We start from the raw sequence: 19468 nt of genomic DNA on the forward strand, positions 1-19468 counted from the left end.
CCAATACCCCCCCCCCCCCCCCCCCCCCCCCCCCCCCCTTTTGCACTACTACTATTACAAGTGGCGTCATTGCCATTCCTAAGTTAAATGATGATCCTCGAAATTTTGATCACCTATTCTTCTAATCTCTCAATATACATGAGAGAACTATGTCTTCAAGCTCTGTAGTAAAATCGGATCACCGTGAATGTGAATCACATGATGTATGTATATGCATTGAATCAACTAAAATAAAGATTTCTTAGACTCAAATTACTTAATTAGAAATAAATGGATGGCTGTGAGATATAATGAGTAATAAACATGTATTCCAAGACACTTTGTTAAATATTTATAACAGAGATACATGGGACCATATATTACACAAATGTTTGAGATCATTACAGCTTATGGACATGGAATATGCTTATAAGAAAACCACGAAATGGAAAATTACAAGGATAAAATAAACAAACACCTGACGAACGAGTTACCGGAGAACAAACTTGATGGGCTTAACGAGCTGTGAACCACTCTTGTGTGTATGAAGTGAAGATATGTCCAATCACAAACCCACAAAACACACCAGGTCCAAATGATATCGCGGCTGCTATCCAATTCAGCACTGGCTCTTCCGGTATGGACAAAGATTCCTCGGTTTGCTCAGACGTAGGACCGGGAACATGATGGCTTTCTCTACAAATTTCCTCAATGGCATAGAGTCCAGGATTCCCCATGAATGAAGAACAGTTTTGAGTACCAAACTGCGTACTCTGTGGCACTAATCCTTCTAGATGGTTGTAGGAGAAGTTGATGTTGGACAGAAAAGAGAGTTTTCCAAGACCTCGAGGAATTTCACCTGACAAGTTATTTCGAGATAGGTCTAACGTCTCCAGACTTGTGATATTTGCCAAGGATGGTGGAATGTGGCCCGTGAATGTGTTGCCTGACAAGTTAAGAAGGCGAAGTTCTCTAAACAGACCAATGGATTCAGGGATATGTCCAGAGAATCGATTTCCAGAAAAATCAATAGCTTTGAAGCCAAGAAAGATGCGAGCGAAATCTGTGTCTACTCCTTTGTAAACCAAATCCATCGAATCAAACACAGGGGAATAAGAACCTACATAGTTTATCTCTGGTCTGGTGTAACCATGCCAAACCAATGACATTGTAGTCCAATTGGCAAAATAGTCTTGTGGTAATGATCCAACGAAGTGGTTATTAGATATATCAATGATCCGTAGACCCGGAAACCTTGAGTAGGCAGAGGGGTTATATACCGGACCATAGAATGCATTTGATCGGAGCAGGAGAACATTCAGACATTGGAGAGAGCCTAACCAAAATGGAAACGTGTCCTTGATCTTGTTTTCTTTCACATTTAGAAATTCCATCCACTCGCACTTGATCAAAGATCTTGGAAGTTTTCCCGCCAAATTGTTGTGGCTGACATCGATTGATCGTAACGCAGAGCCTTTGATAAATACATCTGGTAGAAATCCACTTAAAATGTTGTTTCTAAGATTTAGTTTTTCAAGAACAGTGAAACGCTCCAAACATTGAGGAATGGAACCAGAGAAATGGTTGTTGGACAAATCTAAGTTATTTAAATATGTAAACTCGCATATCCATTGTGGAACTGGTCCTTGGAGTAAATTTGAACCTAGATCCAACCAACTTAATGATTTTCCATCAACAACTTCCACCGAGTTTCCAAAGCTGGTGAAAGAGTTATGGGAAAGCTTTACAGAATACATCTTAGGTGATCTCCATAAACAGCAAGGTACTTGATCTTCTAACTTATTGTAGGAAAGATCTAGCTCACTGAGGTTGACTAACTTAGATAAAGATCTAGGGACTCGTCCTGCAAAATTGTTGTAGCTAAGATCTAAAAATTGGAGATTGACTAATTTAGATATAGATCCAGGGATTCGTCCTCCGAAATTGTTATGGCTAAGATCTAAACGTTCTAGATTGCGTAATTTCTGGATAGAAGAACTAGGGACTAGTCCTCCTAAATTGTTATGCTTAAGATATAAATGAATGACATTGACTAATTTTGATACAGATTCGGGGATTAGCCCATCAAAGTTGTTGTCGCCAACATTTAGCACTTTAAGCTTAGATGATGAGGAGGTGTTCCCAAATTCAATAGGTCCCTCGAATTGGTTTTGGCTTAAATCAATATCGACTAACGAAGGAATCATGAGCAAGAATGAGGGAAAAGGTCCGGAAAATAAATTGCTACACACCAAAAATTGCTCTAAGTTGCGAAGTCCACTTAGGTCAGCAGAAATAGATGATTTGAAGTGATTGGATGAGAGGTCTATATGGGACAACCTGGTTAAATTGGCTAATACTATCTCCCCACCAGTGAATTGATTTCTATAGAGATAAAAATTAGAAAGCTTTGTTAAGTTGGCAAATGACTTAGGAATATCACCTCTCAACTTATTACCCGAAAGACTAACATATCGTAGTTGGCTTAGGCTACCGACTGAAGTCGGAACTTCACCTACTAATTCATTACCAAAAAGATCAAGATGTGTGAGATGAGAAAGATTTCCAAAGGCGGAAGGAATCTCCCCTTGGAGATGGCAAAGTGAAAGATCTAGGTGACGAAGATGTTGGAGTTTAAAAAGACCACCATTAGATTTCAAAGAGGTGTTGGCATTACAGTAACGGAGTTCTAGAAATATCACCTCTCCCATGACGGTATCACACTTGACACCCTCCCAAGAACAGCAATCAACGCTCTTGTTCCATGAAGTTGTTGGTACATGGAACTCCATCTGTAGCTCCAAAAGAGCATCCCTCTGGTTGGGGCGACACAAGTACCGTGTAGGAGAAGCAAAGATGTTTGGTAACTGAAGAAGGCAAAAGCAGAAATAGAGGGTAATAATATCAAGGAAGCAATAAGATTGGCTTCGTATCATGATATTTTTTTTTGGAAACAAAGACGATCTTTCTGTTAAATTACTATGTGATAGACATGCATGTCTTGCATACGCACTTCTCTTTTTATATATAAGACATATTCTAGGTAAGGAGCTTGACTTGGCAAGTCTTCCTAGTTCCTATGAATTAAGGATCAGATAATTAGTGAGAAATTTTTGTTTTTGTGGACACCAACCAAAGCGTTAGAAATACAAGAAGCGATGACAAGAAACGTACAAACGAAAACCACAAATTGAGAAGAAGACTAAACAAGACACAAACAATGAGTAAACATGTATATCCAAGTAATGTCGTGGGAAATGGGTTTGGGCGTTAGTCGGGTCATACGAAACCCTTTCTTACGTCCATTTCTTCTAGTGAAGAATTAAAATTTTTAATTAGCACCCACCAAGCGATATTCTTGAGGCTTTAAATTGTAATGATGATGCGGTTGAGCCCATGGGCAGAGTCTTAGCAACAAAACTATATAGAAGAAGATTGATAAATTCTATGCATAAGTAATGAAAGAGAATACGATATAATAGAAGCTTGAGTAGTTGATGATCACACGCAATAAAAGAGAAATTGTAGAAAACAGTTTTAATTTGGGAGAGGATAGGGAGGGGGAGACGGGGACCGTTAGCTTGTTTCCCCATATATGTTTCAAAACTACAAATTTGTAAACTGATTAGATCAGGTTGGACCAAAACTGACCGTAACCCAAATCTTTATTCGGTTCGGCTTCTTGTACGGTTGAAACTTAAAAAAGACATATATATGCTAGGGATCAAAATGTTTACTTTGTAAATACGTTTGGTCAAAATTATTATGTGAGGAGGAGACATGGAGAGAAAGAAATCAAATTGATCTAGATCGTCCACTTTAAAAAAAGAAACCATCCATCATCTTGTTCAAATTTTTACATAGTTAATATTTTGCTGGTGGGTATGATGCTAGTCTACATGTAATCCTTCAGTTCCTAGTAAGAAAGAAGCATTACCTAAGGGCAAGATATATATGTCTGTTAACTTTAGAGACATATCTGTATTTGGAGCAACTCTCCTCTTAACCTTCTTAAGAAATCAAATCTTAAGTTACTTAGTTGCATATTGTGTTTTTGGTGACAATCTCAAGATCTTCCTTTTCATTACTTTCATTTGCACAAAATAAAGCTTTAATTAGCTATTTCATTTAAATATCATTTTCTATATATTTTATCTAGCTTAATAATGCTCACTTGAGCATAAATCCTAATAGCTTTGGATTTCCTACAAAGTGATGATCCCTAGCTAGCTTATCTTTCATTTCTAAAACAATATCATATTGTGTTCCATATATTCATATAAACCAATTGATTTTCGAAATTTGTTTCCTTTCTGGTGCTACTTTTGTAGATTTTTTATATATAAATAAGATTTTTCATATGTGGTTCTGCCATATGTTAATTATTTCCTACATATTATCCAGCAAAAATAGTTATATGTTTCCTTTTCATTTTTTTCTTAATTAAATAAAAGAATATATTTAATTATTGTGAGATTTCAGATTAAGAAAAATATCCAATTTTTATCAGAATATATGTACACACATAAATTTCATCAAACACAAGAAAATAAAAACTACACTTTGCATTCTTAACAAGAAAAAAATAAAAACATGAAAACTCCAAAAATAATTCTTCTTCTGCTTATGCTTATAGTTATCTCCTTAACGATCATCTTCACATCGATACTTCAACCACAAACTATGTCATTGGGAGAAGAGTATGACGTGCGTGTGATTAACAACTTCAGAGACAACTCGTCTCTCCCTCTAGTGATTTGGTGCACTTCGCCACAAGGAGAACTCGGTGGTCGTGCGCTTCAAGAAGGAGACGACTTCGAATGGACGGCTAAAATCGAGTTTTGGTCGTTGATGGCAGTTTACACATGTACAATGAAATGGGATTCGATGAGGAAGAGGTTCGAGGCGTTTAAAGTTTCTAGAGACAGCAATAGATGTGGATCTACCAAGAAGTGTTCTTGGTCCGTTAGAGAAGATGGATTTTATTTTAGTAATGATGAGGTCTGTTGGACTAAAGATTTTTCTTGGTTATAAGCTTTATTTTTTGTTGTCTATTTTATATACAAACAAAGATTTTAGGCCAATCTAGATTTTTTCTATCAAATTTTGAACGTAGGTTTCCCTGTTTTGTCAGTTTTATTATGAGATTAATGATATTTTAACATAACGAAATAAGTACTATGCACCGATGCATGCCAAATTATCTATTCAGCGATATATGATTTGATTTGTGTGCATGATGATTAATTTTCGTGTGCGTTCGTTCATATAGTTAAGAAAAATTCCTAAAATAATACCCTTTTCCCGATCAATTTAGTTTGATATTCGTATATGTATATTTACTATTAACAAAAGGTTGAGATTGCACTTAGGCTACAAAATGGCCCATTTTCTTTTTGTTAAACTCCACTTGACTTCGACACAAGTTTTGTCAGATCGTACAAGACACGTCAGCCCAATAGTTTCTTATTTATTACTGTAAAGACAATTGTTTATGAGTAAGATTTTCTCTTTTCTTCTTTAATTCACCAAAACTTAATGTGTGCCAATGGTTTTTTGATATAATGCTTAGTTAGTCAAAAGAGTTGTGCTTTTTATGTTAATCTAGAATTCAAACTTCAAAATAGTCTAGGGTTCTTTTTGTAATCCAGAAATTATATTATAATAAGTAGAAATTAAATAGGATCATCAATAGGATCTAATTTTGTTATGATATCTGAAATTTACACTGTTACTTATTGGGATGATGATGTAGTATAAAATTCAAAAGTCAATTTTTGATACACCGAACCCAATAGACACATTGCCATGACTTATAAGTTGTAAGATAACATTATTCCATTCAAATTCAGATCTCCTGCTTTGGTCAACATAAAAACAATAATTGTGTGATATCAATCACATCAATTTCTAGTTAGATTTGTAGTTTAATGCAAAATCTCACCATACTATAATATTATATACAGAATGAAATAAAATATGGTAGATACATAATACTTAAAAAATAATTAAGAAATTGGTGATATGATTCATGGCGTACAATGGAGACAATGGAGTTGGTGGAATTGGGGAAGAAGAAGAGTAAAGGCATGTGCAATGATATTAGCTAAAATATCAAATTCCATGTGACTACTACTCCCACACACACTGACTCCTCAATGATACATTACTACTCTAAATCTTCTTTTTTTATCCTTTATTACATTAAACTAATAATATTACTATAAAAATTAGGAAAACGTTACATCTAATCTACCTATTTTGGTCTATACGCCTCCATCATCAGTATCTAGAGATCATGATACTTTTATTAAACTCGTATCAGTATTGTAATTTTTGTAATATACAGTGGTAGTGGAACATCTAACCAGTAACCAACCCATGTTCGCGCATCATAATTGTGTTTTGGTTATAAACAACATGACGAAATTATGTTTTTGTAATGAGTCACTACGCATAATTGTGTTAGTGGATAAACATATGTTTGATCAATATCAAACAATAAAAATAAATTAAAAAAAAAAAACAAAACAAAATTTGCTCAAGCTTTGATAGATTTGGTTGTTAGTTGATAAGTTGTTAGACACTTTTTAATTATTATTTTCATCAATAGAGCAAATTTCTTTTTCAATAATAAAATACAAATGCTTTGCTTGATCTTATACCATTCCTTTACCTTGAGAAAAAAAAAAAGATATATCAAATTTAATAGTTGTGGTTGCTATCAGCTTTTTGACAAAATACTTGTTATTCATATTTGTCATTTTAGACAAATGTCAGTAATTAAAAAGCAAAAGAAGAATCAGTCAATGAAGACATGCAAGAAAACCCCAAAACGGATTCACAATTCCAATATATCTCTATCATAGAAACTATACTTAGCTGGCCTAACTAAAATAGACATGTCATATCATTTTTATGAAATTAATTATCAAGCAAGAACTTATAAAAAATTTGTTTTCCCTATTTTAAAGATTACCACAGCAGAATAAAAATAAACAGCAAAATGAGAAAGTTATCTTCCATTTCATGACCATAATATCCCCTAAATAGTAATTAATTACCCCTAATTTCACAAAAATAAAGAACCTAAAATTCCAACTGGAAAACCCTAAAACATACTTGAGAAACAAATAAAAGAGAAATTAAACGAAAAGTTTCTCCAAAAAAAAAAAAAAAAGAAAGAAGAATCCTAACAAACTTTGATTATCCACAATCTTTCCTATGATCACCGTCACCGGACTGATACTGCTTCCTCATCTCTACAATCTTCCGGTGAGAATTCGAATGTAACTCCACCGTAAAAGTTGGACTATTCGCGGGACGATACTCCGGAACAAGCCTCCCAGACTTATACCTCACGCCACAAGCGTTACACAGAGTCTTAGGCCCCAATGGTCCCGCCCTCCATTGCGGCGTCTTCTCCGCTCCACAGTGTTGACACTTCCTTCCTATTATCACCGCCGCCGACGCCGACATAGTTTTCTTCATCTTCTGTATTTCGTTTCCTGTCCACAAAACTCGCAAATCACGGCGTCCTGTACGGCGACGCTTGCTTCTCGCTTTGGCCGGCGCTTTAAAACTAACGCAGCAACTCATTAACATGGAGGTGGTTGTTGCCATAGCCGTGCTTCCGCCGCTGCTGTTTGAGGTCGTTGTTGAGCTATTACTACTCGTCTCCAGGACTGAAACCGGACTCAGCTGTTTTCCCTCAATCGCTTCTCTCTCCGGCGACGTTACACCGAAATGTTCCGACAACGGTAACACGCCGACGAATGTTTCGATCACCGGAAAAGCATCTTTGTTTGATATCCATTCCAAATCCTCTTCCTCAACCACACCCTGCGAAACAAAACAAATTCAAATTTAAGTTAGACTGAGCGAACTCGACTGAGTCTCGACTCGACAACACAACACACGAGTCCTCATTTCCCAAAACAGAGATAATGGGTGGGTGAAGAAAAAAGAAAGGGGTAATAATGTCATTTCTGTATGGAGATAAAAATTGACGAGAAATATTCGAAAGCGTAACTTCCCGTATACACCTTCCAACTAACATCCCAGAACCAAAAAGTAAAGTTTTAAAAATCAAAGGGTAGTTTCGTCTTTTTAATAAACACGAACCGGCAAAAAACGTGAACGTTTAATGAAAACTCAATAAAAGGGAAAAAACGCGTTTTTTCCGATTCCCCAAACTATTATTGACCCGGCTGAGTCAACAAACAAAACCGCCGTGAACCGACGGGTCAACTCGACCGAGTCTAGTACGTACCGGACCATTTACGAAAACATGAACAGGCGTTTTTTGGAGGTAAGACATACATGGTCGCCGTGGTTCAAAAGACCGAGAGAATCCGTTTGCCGTATTCCTGTTTTCCGGCGAGTTATATTCCTCGACGGTTGCGTCTCGTCCTCTTCTTCTTCTTCCGGTACAGAGAAGTTCAAAAGGTCATCCATGAACGATTCCATTTCCATAGTTTCAGAAGTGTTTTCTTTTTTTTTGTTTTTCGTTTGAAGAGAGAGAAAAAAAATTATTGATGAAAAAGAAGCAGAGAAGTTTATAATCTCTCTTTCTCTCTCCCTCACACAACGGCGTTTAGGGTATTCTTTTTCTTTTTCAATTTGACAAAACAATAAAATAATTAAATGAATAATTAATAATATTGGTTGGAAGTGGGGAAGGGGATGATGACACGAAAAATGGTTTGTTCCTCTTTCTCTTTTTAAAATCACTTTTTTTTTTTCCTATAACGTATATTGAAAGCCTAAAAAAATCAAGTGCGACGCGGTCCACTGGAATTTAATACAGTCACCAAGATCAACGGCGTGATTGAGTGGTATTATCAGTTTTGTCATTTACTTTCAGTGGACCTTTATAACTATAGAAGGAGAAGATCGACCGTACTTATGATAGACGCTTTTCTGATCTTATACTTTTCTTTAAATTAGTTTTCCGAATTATAATAAAATTGAATGCTTTTGTTTTAGTGTAATGGCATTGACGTGATTATGGGTAAAGTTGGAGGGTGATGATATAATTGAGGGACTAAAGAGAGAAGTGATGCATATGAACCAATAAGATTACGAGAACTTAAGTGTTGGACGAATGGTTGGAAGACACGTGTCGAATACTTTTTTGACTTCATGAAAAATTGCCACCGCAAGTTGCGGGGTAGATTCGGGATGTTGTTTTGTTATTTTGGAAGCAAAAGTAAAGTTAATTACTTTGCTTAAAAACTTATACTATATAAATTAAATAAAGGTGTGGTAAACACACAATGTCAATGTGACAAGTGAATAATCGGTACTATTAAGCCATTTATTAATTTAAATTAAGGGATAAGTTTTTTTTCCTTTCTGTTTTTTGTTTTTACGAGATTTCTACCTTAAACTATTGTCAAGCTTTAATATTCTGGATAATCAAATATAATATATTCCAAATTATTTTTCATATCCGACGTCTGTAATAAATGTTTTTGGTAAACAAATCTGATTTGAATAAACCCTCACAAGAGATTCTAAGTCAAACAAATTTTTGAAAGACCTGTGATTTATTTCTAAAAAATAATTTATTTGCTTAATTTGATTTTTTTTAATTAATATAAAAAACTCACGGATTCTTATTACAGAGAGTAATTAATATTGGAGAAATTACGATTAAAAAACCTTATAAATGAATGTTACCAAATTTTTATACAAAAGTGGATATTTGTAACTAACATTTAGCAGATGTAATGCTTCATTTTTTACATTCATATATTTTCACCATAAATCCACTACTAATTTATGATTTAAAATTTTAGGCTTTCATTGCTTACTATGATAGTGGATCATTACAAATATTACCTGGTTCTTAATAAAAGTGATAAAAAAAATTAATGGTTATCAATATTTTTTTTGAAGTTTTTAGATAATTTAGAAGACAAATAACAATTATGCTAACTGAGAATTTTTTTTTGGTTTTTCTCCATTTGTTTGTAACTAGCTTTCAGGTCTTCCACCTCTTATTTCTAGACTATAATTTGTAAATAATTGCACAAACTTAGTACATCACAATATGAAATCAGAGACAGTTTTTATTTTTGGTAGCAATAATATTCTTTAAAATATGAGTCATTCCTAAATAATATTTATTGTCTTGTTTTAGTATAGTAGCATTAAATTTTTTTCTAAACTCTGGTCCATGTTTCAAAATCAGAATTAGAATTGAAAATACGATGCAAAAAAAACCCGAGTATGTGCGACAATTTAACAAACCGACCAATACACGCTACGATCAAATTGCAGATGGACTCATCACCTATCTATCTATTTAAAGTTAACAAATAGGTCAAGATTAAGCATATATCCTTTGTGTCGAACATCTTAGTTTCTAAAATAGAATGATTTCTAAATTTAGATTCATAGTCTGGTTTTATTAGGCACATGGTAGTATTCAGAGGGTTAGGGATTTTCAAAGATGTTTTTGGAGGTTTTTGGATTGAAATATAATTGCAGGGTAGATTCGAGATATGTTTGTTATTTTAAAAGCAAAAATAAATTTAATTACTATCCTTAAAAACTTATAAATTAAATAAAAGGTGGTGAATTATACACACAACAGTGTGATAAGTGAATCAGTACTATTAAGCTATTTATTAATATAAATTAAGGTATACGTTTTTTTAATGAAATTTTTACCTTAAAATTTTGTCAAGTTCAAATATTCTGGATAATCAAATAGAAAATATTCCAATTTTTTTTCCCATTTTCGAAATCTGTGATAAATGTTTTTGTATAGTTGGTTAAAATATCTGGTTTGAATAAACCCTCACAAAATATTATTAAGTCAAACAAATTTTTGAAAAACCTATGATTTATTTCTAAAATAAAATTGATTTGCTTTGATCATTGTTCTTTTAATTAATATGAAAACTCACCGATTCTTATTTCGCAGAGTAATTAATACTGGAAATTTTTTGATTAAAAAAACTTTATAAATGAATTGTTACCATTTTCTTATACAACATCAGAGATTTGTAACTAACATTTAACAGCACATGTAATGCACATTAATGCACATTATGCAATGCTTCATGTTTTTTTACATCATTTTTCACCATAAATCCACTACTAATTTATGCTTTAAAATTTTTGGCATTTATTGCTTACTACTATAGTGGATCATTACAAAATACAAACATTACAATTAATGGTTATCTATGCTTTTTGAACTCTTTTTAGATAATTTAGAAGACAAAAAAACTCAGAATTTTTTTTTGGTTTTTCTCCATTTGATTATAACGATCTTTTAGGCCTTACTTACACTTTATATTTCTAGACTATAATTTGTAAATAATTGCACAAATTTGGTGCATCACAATAGAGAAATCTTATCTTCAACAACAATAATATTTTTAAATATGAGTCATTCCTAAATAATATATATTGTTTTGTTTTAGTATAGGTAGCTTTAATTTTTTGTCCAAACTCTGGTCCATGCTTCAAAATCTGAATTAAAATTGGAAATACAATGAAAAAAAAAGGTTACAAGAAATCATATTTTCTTAACAATTCTACGTTATGTAAGAGCCACACATATTTGATGGGATATAATAAATATTTGGTGTATCCATGAATTTTGCAAACATTGACAAAAATAAAATTTACGGATCCAGTAAACGTAATTAGAGTTGTTGGCTATCTGGATTTATCATATATCATATTAAAAATACCTTGAAAATGAGGAGGAGTCTAGAAATATGATGTTAATCACCGGACCATCATACAAATTAGAAAAAGTTAAATATATTGGAAAAGATATAAATCAATAAAAATATTTGTTATTTCCATTTTTTGAAATGATTTTGTGATTCTAAATTAGAAAACTTTTAAAAGTAAATATATTGGAAAAGATATAAATCTCTTGAAAAAAATAAAAGAATATGAATCATTGTTTTTTTTTTCTACGAAATATGACAAAATATTACAAACTTTTTTTTACGCTAGTGAATCCCTTTTGTTCACCTCTCTTTATTTTAACGAATGAGAATTTGACATGTCACAATACATTTAATTGCCTATTAATTCATCTTTTTTTAAAAGAATAAGGAAACAATGTATACATTATTATAAAATAAAAAACTCAAACCGTTTTTTTTATAAATCCAAACCGATATATATTTTCATTCTAATTGTAAAATATAAACCCTAATCATCTCATTTATAAACTCAAACCGACATATAATTTTATTCTAATTGTAAAATTTAAACTATAACCATCTCATTTGTAAACCTAAACCGACATATAATTTCGTTATAATTCTAAAATCTAAACTATAACCATCTCATCTGTAAACCCAAACCGACATATCATTTTGTTTTAATTGTAAAATCTAAATGCTAACCACTTCATTTATAAACCCAAACCGACATATAATCTTGTTTTAATTGTAAAATCTAAACCCTAACCACTTTATTTGTAAATCCAAACCGACATATAATTTCGTTTTAATTTTAAAATCTAAACTCTAATCACCTTATTTGTAAATCCAAACCGATACATAATTTCGTTTTAATTGTAAAATCTAAGCCAAGTTAATATTTAACTTTCTTGAATTAAAAATACACAGAATTTGTTTCTTTAATTTCTTTTGTTTTTTTTAAATTTGATTTTGATTTTTTAATTGAAATAATGTATAGAAGATTCAGATTGGTTGAAAAGGAAGAGGTAAACAAAAGTGTTTATTCTACCTAAGTTTTTTTTTTTTGTGCTTCAGTGTATATATTCTAATCCTAATTTTTTACTTTTTAGTTATATTTTTAGAGATATAATTTTGAAATAATTTTCATTTTGGCTATTTCAGACAGTAGAAATTTATGATGCTTCTTAGTTTAGTGAAAATATGCTGCAGTTACTCTTCTCATATTTAAAAATTATGACCAAGAATGGCGAATAAGCCGCTCAGTAACTCGAATAGGACCAATTTACAAAAGTTTGTTCCGTGTAAAATGTGTAATAAATTAGTTTATTCAGTGTGTATATGATGTAATAGAATGTAATTGTATCCTGATTCCTGATTTAGTAATAATCTCTAATCATACGAATCTCTCTCTTCGACAATAACATCGTCGTTAGTCGTTACCATTAAGCAAACTAGTCACATAATTAATTAATTAAACTATATATTAAAAATAAAAGATTCTATCTTCAGACTTCGATGCGGCGTAGTAGTACTGTGACCATTACATACTAGAGTTAGCTTTCTTCTCCACAGATCGTTGTGTTACACGCGCCGCCTTGAGAAAATATGCAGTACGGACCGGAGCAACCGAGAGTCACTCTCTACATAATCCTCACCACCGCGTTTCTCTCTCTTTGTTTCCTCCTCTCTCTCTTTTCCTCTTCCCACTCTTCATCTTCCTACACCGGACGACGCGAAGATCTACGACCCGACCCGAGACTCTTTCCTTCTTCCTCATCCAAAATCGCCGCCGATACAGCTCCTCCTTCAATCGCTTACCTAATCTCTGGATCTTCCGGTGACTCGCGACGGATCCTTCGTCTTCTCTACGCTACTTACCATCCTCGAAATCGGTATCTTCTCCATCTCGATAGCTTAGCGGCTCAATCAGAACGAGATGGTCTCGCTGTAGCTGTACAAGATGTACCGATCTTTCGAGCTGCAAAGAACGTTGATGTTATTGGGAAGCCCGATTTCGCGTATCTGAGAGGATCGTCTCCGATGGCTTCTACGCTTCATGGTGCTTCGATTCTTCTTAGATTGTCTGGAGCTTGGGATTGGTTTGTTCATCTCAGCGTTGATGATTACCCTCTCCTTACTCAAGATGGTTTGGATTCTTTATTCTCTTTTTGAGTTTTTTTTTTGTTTTTTCAGTGTTTGTGTTACTAGTGATTCTGAGTTTGATTTTGTGTAGAGCTTCTTCACATTATGTCACATTTGCCTAAGGACTTGAACTTTGTGAACCACACTAGTTACATTGGCTGGAAAGAGTAAGATTTTGATTCTCTTTGGATTCATTTAGATACCCTTTAGTGTTGTATGCTTAATCTGATTCCATAAAGCTCAGGTTCAATGTAGTTTGGGAATTTTGAGCGTTTTCTATTGGTTTCGTGTAGGTCAAGGAGGTTGAAGCCGGTTATTGTTGATCCAGGGCTCTATCTTGTGGAGAAAACCGATATGTTTTTCGCTTCACAGAAACGAGAGTTGCCCAAGGCTTTCAAGTTATTCTCAGGTATCTTCATCTTTCCCCAAGCTACATTACATGTCGTCTGTTCTCTAACTTCTTGTTTGTTCTTAGCATATTGTGTGTGTTATGCAAGCATGATGTTCTGGATACTTTTTCCCTATTCATGCTGTTCTGTAGGAAGTAGTTCGTTTTCACAATTCTGTAGGTAAAATACGTGATAGAAGATGCTAGAAATAGTTGATATGTGTAGGTGAAACCTCTCTATTACTGTAAAACATGTTTGGAAGAAATTAGGCTACAGAACGTGTTTTTTTTTTTTCAGTAGTGTTGTTAGCTGCCTAAGAAGGTAGTGGGGGAAAGCCAAAATCTAGGAATCACTTGGAATGGTTCTCCTTGCGACAAGTTTGCTGATTGTTAGCAATTGACAGTTCCCTCCATAAGTGATCTGTGGAACTTCTTTAATATGTTCCAGGGAACTTATAAGTTATAACTAGTGAAATGAACTGTCTGAAAAGAATGGTCTGAGATAATATGTTCTTGATGATGATTATATTAAATGCAGTCATCTCTTTGTTGGCAGGTCCATCTTTCTCCATGTTAAGCCGTAGTTTTATAGAGCACTGTGTCTTGGGCACTGACAACTTCCCTCGGACTCTACTCATGTACTTGTCCAACACACCTGATTCCCTCTCCAACTACTTCCCAACTATTCTCTGCAACTCAAATCTCTTCAAAAAGACCATCATCAACAACAACTTACTTTACGTAGCTTCTAACGAGACTGTTAAAGAAAGATACCACCGGCTTGATCCTAAAGAGTTCACAGAAATGGTTGAAACCGGAGCAGCATTTGCAAGAGGATTCAGGTCCGATGACCCTGTCCTTGATCGTATTGATCATGAACTTCTGGGACGCAAACATGATGAAGTGGTGCCTGGTGGTTGGTGTTTGGGAGATTCTGGTAAGAACAGCAGCTCATGTTCCGTCTGGGGTGACTCGGGCATTCTAAGGCCTGGTTCTGGTTCTGATAGACTTGAGAGACGGATTGTTAAGTTATTGTCAAACGATTGGTTCAGATCGCACCAATGCATATCCGAATAAATCCTCAAGGCGCTTTCGATAGTATATAGTTGTTTTAGACGCGAAGAAGATAACGGGGTAGTGTACTGTGTACGCTTGTGTATCTGTAAAGAGTTCGAGTGTTCGACTTCCACATTGTAATCTGTGAGTTTGAGATAGGTGATTCATTGTTGTAACATCTCGAAGCTTTTTTTATTCTACCTTCGTTTGTAATTGTATTGTCAGAAATATAACGACTGACTGGTTTCATTGATTTATCTGGTTAGAGTCTTCTTAACCGGTATAATTTTTTGTATTCATCTTGTAATATTTCAAAGTTGTATAGAAATGTTGGAACATACTTTGTAGGTATGGACCGATGATCCGAGAACATACTCTTCTCTAGTGCTTGCTAAGCTCAAGGACTCTCAAGTACTACAGAGACTATGGGATTATTCCGGGTGGGGATATCTTCTGCAGTAATAAAATATGCAAGCATAAGTAATTCTTCAAACTGACGTAATTACCCTTTATGTTTGAAGAAATAAAGCACACTAAAGCAAGGGGCATAACTATCATTTCAACAAGGGACAGTCCCCAATTTCTTCTTCACTCCTCCGACTGGGAAAAGGAAAACCATTGAATAAGTGAGCCAAGGGTTTTGATTTTCCAGTTCCGGCGACGTTTACTCAACTCTCCTCCGACACCGCCGTTTGACTCCGCCGTGTCAGCTTCAGCAATCTAAGGTACTTATTATGCTTTTAAGCGTTGCAATTCCAGAGAATATATGATTTAGTTTCTTCTCTTCAAAAGCTTTAGCCTTTCGGTTTTGCATTTTTTTGTTCTTAGTTTACAACGCTCTCTTTTTTTTTTTTTTGTAGATTGTGTTAATCTCTTGATGTTTTCTTCACTATAGCTGTTGATTTCTCTAGATGCATTAGCGTATGTGTGTGCTGTGCACGACAGGGTTTGGTTTACTAATCTGCTTGACTCTTTGTTCTGAGTATGGCTTGTGAGTTGTAACACTATGAAAACGATTCTTGTATGTAAAAGTTTGAAACTTTCTCTTTTTTTTTTTGTTCGTTCCCCTTTTACTCTCATCTTACATAGCTCTTTTGGTATGTAAATGGTCTATGATTCTTTTGTGATTAATCTGATTTTGTTTGTTCTTAATGAATGTTTGTTGTTATATGGCTTGTATAGGGGTTGTGACACTTTGAAAACGATTGTTGCATGTAAAAGGTTCAAACTTTTCTCTTTTTATTTTCTTCTTCCCCTTAACTTTCATATAACTCTAATGATTAAGCTCTTTTGGTATGTAATTATCTATGATTCTTCTGTGATTAATCTAATTTATATTGTTCTACATGATTGTTTGTGATGAATATGGCTTGTACGAGTTGTGAGTTATGACACTATGAAAACGATTGTTGTATGTAAAAGATTCAAACTTTTCTCTTCATTCTTCCTTTTTTACTCTCATATACCTCTGAATTAACTCGCTTTTTTGGTATGTAATTGTCTATCATTGTCCTGCGATTAATCTGACCTTGTTTGTTCTGTGGTTTAGTGGTTGTGTACTTCTCTTCTGTTTGGGCGATGTTCATCGCTTACCATTTGTATTTGGGGTTGTTAATGATTGTTCTGTGGTTGTTTACTTGTGTCTTGATTAGCTTCACTTATGATAAGTACTTAATTCTTCTGTAGTCTTGTTTTTGTGTTTGCTCTTCTGCTTAGAATGGGATGGATTATGTTCAGACTCTGAATACTTTGTCGCGGAGTTAAAGAGCAGGCGGCGCCGGAGTGAATTACCTCGTGAGGTATCTTCTGTTTCATCAAATGTCTAGCGTTATTTCGATATTCTTGTGCTGCTTGGTTTGGATTTTTCTGCTTTCAGAAATGTGTCTATTATGTCGTATATCATTTGTATCACAACTTTGTGCAGATGGAAATTAAACGAGATAAAGATGACAATGAGGTGAGAATTTTCACTGACGCTGGTAGACTACTCCGACCTCTCTTGGTTGTGGAAAATCTCCACAAGTTGAAGCAAGACAAACCGAGACAGTATTCTTTTGAGCATCTTCTTGACCAAGGGATTCTCGAGTTGATCGGGATTGAAGAAGAAGAAGACTGTAATACAGCATGGGGAATCAAACAGCTTCTGAAGGAACCAAAGAATTACACGCATTGCGAATTAGACTTGTCATTCCTGCTGGGTGTGAGCTGTGCAATTATCCCATTTGCAAACCACGATCATGGGAGAAGAGTTCTCTACCAGTCCCAGAAGCATTGCCAACAAGCCTTGGTTTCTCATCAACGAACCCTAACACCCGCTGCGATACACTGTCCCAGCAGCTGTTCTATCCCCAGAAGCCACTTTTCAAGACATTGGCGTCGGAGTGTCTTAAAAAAGAAGTGCTGTTTAATGGCCAGAACGCAATTGTTGCTGTGAATGTTCATCTCGGGTACAACCAAGAGGATTCCATTGTGATGAACAAGGCTTCACTGGAACGTGGTATGTTCCGTTCAGAGCAGATTAGAAGCTACAAATCAGAGGTTGATAGCAAAGACTCGGAGAAGAGGAAGAAGATGGATGAGCTTGTTCAGTTTGGAAAGACACACAGCAAAATCGGCAAAGTAGACAGCCTTGATGATGACGGGTTTCCTATCATTGGTGCTAACATGAGCACTGGCGATATTGTCATTGGCAGATGCACCGAGTCTGGGGCTGATCACAGTATAAAGCTCAAGCACACTGAGAGAGGAATTGTGCAAATAGTGGTATTATCATCTAATGATGAGGGGAAGAATTTTGCTGCGGTTTCTCTGAGACAGGTAAGTTCCAGATCATACTGAATCGAGCTTTCTTTCAAAGAATGTGTTCCTCTGATGAATCTAATGTTCCATTTTGATTGCAGGTTCGTTCTCCATGCCTTGGAGATAAGTTTTCCAGTATGCATGGGCAGAAAGGTGTTTTAGGCTATGTAGAGGAACAGGAGAATTTTCCTTTCACGATCCAAGGCATAGTTCCTGATATGTGATAAACCCGCACGCTTTCCCTTCTAGGCAAACACCAGGTCAACTCTTGGAGGCTGCGCTCTCCAAAGGAATCGCTAGTCCTATACAAAAGAAGGAGGGTAGCTCTGCTGCATACACTAAATTGACACGTCATGCTACTCCTTTCTCCACTCCTAGTGTCACTGAAATCACTGAGCAGCTTCACAGGTACATTCTTCACACTGTCTCTTGGTTTTAGCTCGTTAAGTATGTTTCCTAGGGAGTGCAAATGGATGATGATATCATTACGGGTAGGAGGAACTATTTATTGATAATTTTACCTGGTTGAAGATGTTATAGAGGATTGATGCTGTGAGCCTTGTGATTATGCATGATTCATTGAACCTTTATTTGATTATTGATGATTCTTGAGTCCTGATTGATTGCCAATGGTAAATATATTTTGTGGTTAGGGCTGGCTTTTCAAGATGGGGAAACGAAAGGGTATACAACGGTAGAACTGGTGAGATGATGCGTTCTCTGATATTCATGGGCCCAACGTTCTACCAGCGACTTGTCCACATGTCAGAGGACAAAGTCAAGTTCAGGAACACCGGACCAGTCCACCCTCTCACACGGCAACCAGTGGCAGATAGGAAAAGGTTCGGCGGAATAAAGTTTGGAGAAATGGAGCGAGACTGCCTAATAGCTCATGGTGCTTCCGCCAATTTGCATGAGCGTCTCTTCACTCTAAGTGACTCCTCTCAGATGCACATCTGCAGAAAATGCAAGACCTATGCGAATGTGATCGAGAGGACTCCAAGCAGTGGAAAAAAGATCAGAGGGCCTTACTGCAGAGTGTGCGAATCCCCAGACCATGTGGTTAGGGTGTATGTGCCTTATGGAGCTAAGCTTCTGTGTCAGGAGCTGTTCAGCATGGGCATCACTCTCAACTTCGACACCAAGCTCTGCTAGCTGATTCCCTTGTCTTTATTATTATTTATATATATATATATATATTTATCGGTATATAATGGCTTAGTGCCTTAAGACTCCCCCCATGCTATTGCGTAGTTTGACCCACTGCACTGAACTAACCTGTAGTGGTTGCAGTTGCTTATGTGAGATTTGACTCTTAACCGCTAATGATTAATAAATCGGTTTATATAATCCGGTTGATTTTGTTAACAGCCGACAGTTTCCCTCCAAATGTGATATGTGGATGCGAATCAAATTTTGG

At 35.2% G+C, this 19468-nt stretch overlaps 4 protein-coding genes and 1 pseudogene across 6 annotated transcripts; 3 read left to right on the forward strand and 2 right to left on the reverse strand.

Moving 5' to 3' along the window:
* Positions 1-306: 306 nt before the first annotated feature.
* LOC104789209 (receptor-like protein 36) lies at positions 307-2984 on the reverse strand. 2 transcript variants are annotated; one of them, XM_087457315.1, is made up of 2 exons: positions 839-2964; positions 307-687 (listed from the first exon to the last, which is right to left on the reverse strand). In XM_087457315.1, the coding sequence occupies exons 1-2, from the start codon at positions 2913-2915 to the stop codon at positions 599-601; spliced, it is 2166 nt and encodes a 721-aa protein (XP_087313441.1). In that variant the 5' UTR covers positions 2916-2964; the 3' UTR covers positions 307-598. The 2 variants fall into 2 exon arrangements, with proteins under 2 accessions (XP_087313441.1, XP_010513244.3); XM_010514942.3 differs by having other exon boundaries at positions 307-2984.
* A 1534-nt stretch (positions 2985-4518) lies between these two features.
* LOC104789215 (S-protein homolog 29-like) lies at positions 4519-5151 on the forward strand. Its single transcript, XM_010514949.2, has one exon. It carries the CDS (start codon positions 4573-4575, stop codon positions 5011-5013), a length of 441 nt encoding a protein of 146 aa, XP_010513251.1. The 5' UTR covers positions 4519-4572; the 3' UTR covers positions 5014-5151.
* Positions 5152-6986: 1835 nt separating this feature from the next.
* LOC104789225 (GATA transcription factor 1) lies at positions 6987-8704 on the reverse strand. Its single transcript, XM_010514958.2, has 2 exons — positions 8302-8704; positions 6987-7821 (listed from the first exon to the last, which is right to left on the reverse strand). Exons 1-2 carry the CDS (start codon positions 8452-8454, stop codon positions 7186-7188), a joined length of 789 nt encoding a protein of 262 aa, XP_010513260.1. The 5' UTR covers positions 8455-8704; the 3' UTR covers positions 6987-7185.
* Positions 8705-13006: 4302 nt separating this feature from the next.
* On the forward strand, positions 13007-15506 carry LOC104789241 (beta-glucuronosyltransferase GlcAT14A). The gene is made up of 4 exons (XM_010514974.3): positions 13007-13809; positions 13897-13972; positions 14099-14214; positions 14750-15506. The coding sequence occupies exons 1-4, from the start codon at positions 13269-13271 to the stop codon at positions 15268-15270; spliced, it is 1254 nt and encodes a 417-aa protein (XP_010513276.1). The 5' UTR covers positions 13007-13268; the 3' UTR covers positions 15271-15506.
* Positions 15507-16614: 1108 nt separating this feature from the next.
* Positions 16615-19398, forward strand: LOC104707375 (DNA-directed RNA polymerase D subunit 2b-like; annotated as a pseudogene). The gene is made up of 5 exons (XR_015597056.1): positions 16615-16630; positions 16918-17048; positions 17174-18066; positions 18150-18456; positions 18702-19398. The product of XR_015597056.1 is annotated as a DNA-directed RNA polymerase D subunit 2b-like (transcript).
* The last annotated feature ends 70 nt before the right edge of the window (positions 19399-19468 follow it).

Source organism: Camelina sativa, chromosome 1, assembly GCF_030686135.1.
Source record: "Camelina sativa cultivar CO46 ecotype springtype chromosome 1, ASM3068613v1".
Classification (NCBI taxonomy): Eukaryota; Viridiplantae; Streptophyta; class Magnoliopsida; order Brassicales; family Brassicaceae; genus Camelina; species Camelina sativa.

What these genes read in the sequence shown, in the direction of transcription:
- LOC104789209 (XM_010514942.3), bottom strand. Translation starts at nt 2,915, where the DNA reads ATGATACGAAGCCAATCTTATTGCTTCCTTGATATTATTACCCTCTAT.
- LOC104789215 (XM_010514949.2), top strand. Translation starts at nt 4,573, where the DNA reads ATGAAAACTCCAAAAATAATTCTTCTTCTGCTTATGCTTATAGTTATC.
- LOC104789225 (XM_010514958.2), bottom strand. Translation starts at nt 8,454, where the DNA reads ATGGAAATGGAATCGTTCATGGATGACCTTTTGAACTTCTCTGTACCG. An exon ending in TTTTGAACCACGGCGACCAT is followed by an intron (nt 7,822 to 8,301) that starts GTATGTCTTACC and finishes TTTGTTTCGCAG; the next exon opens with GGTGTGGTTGAGGAAGAGGA.
- LOC104789241 (XM_010514974.3), top strand. Translation starts at nt 13,269, where the DNA reads ATGCAGTACGGACCGGAGCAACCGAGAGTCACTCTCTACATAATCCTC. An exon ending in AGTTACATTGGCTGGAAAGA is followed by an intron (nt 13,973 to 14,098) that starts GTAAGATTTTGA and finishes GGTTTCGTGTAG; the next exon opens with GTCAAGGAGGTTGAAGCCGG. An exon ending in GGCTTTCAAGTTATTCTCAG is followed by an intron (nt 14,215 to 14,749) that starts GTATCTTCATCT and finishes CTTTGTTGGCAG; the next exon opens with GTCCATCTTTCTCCATGTTA.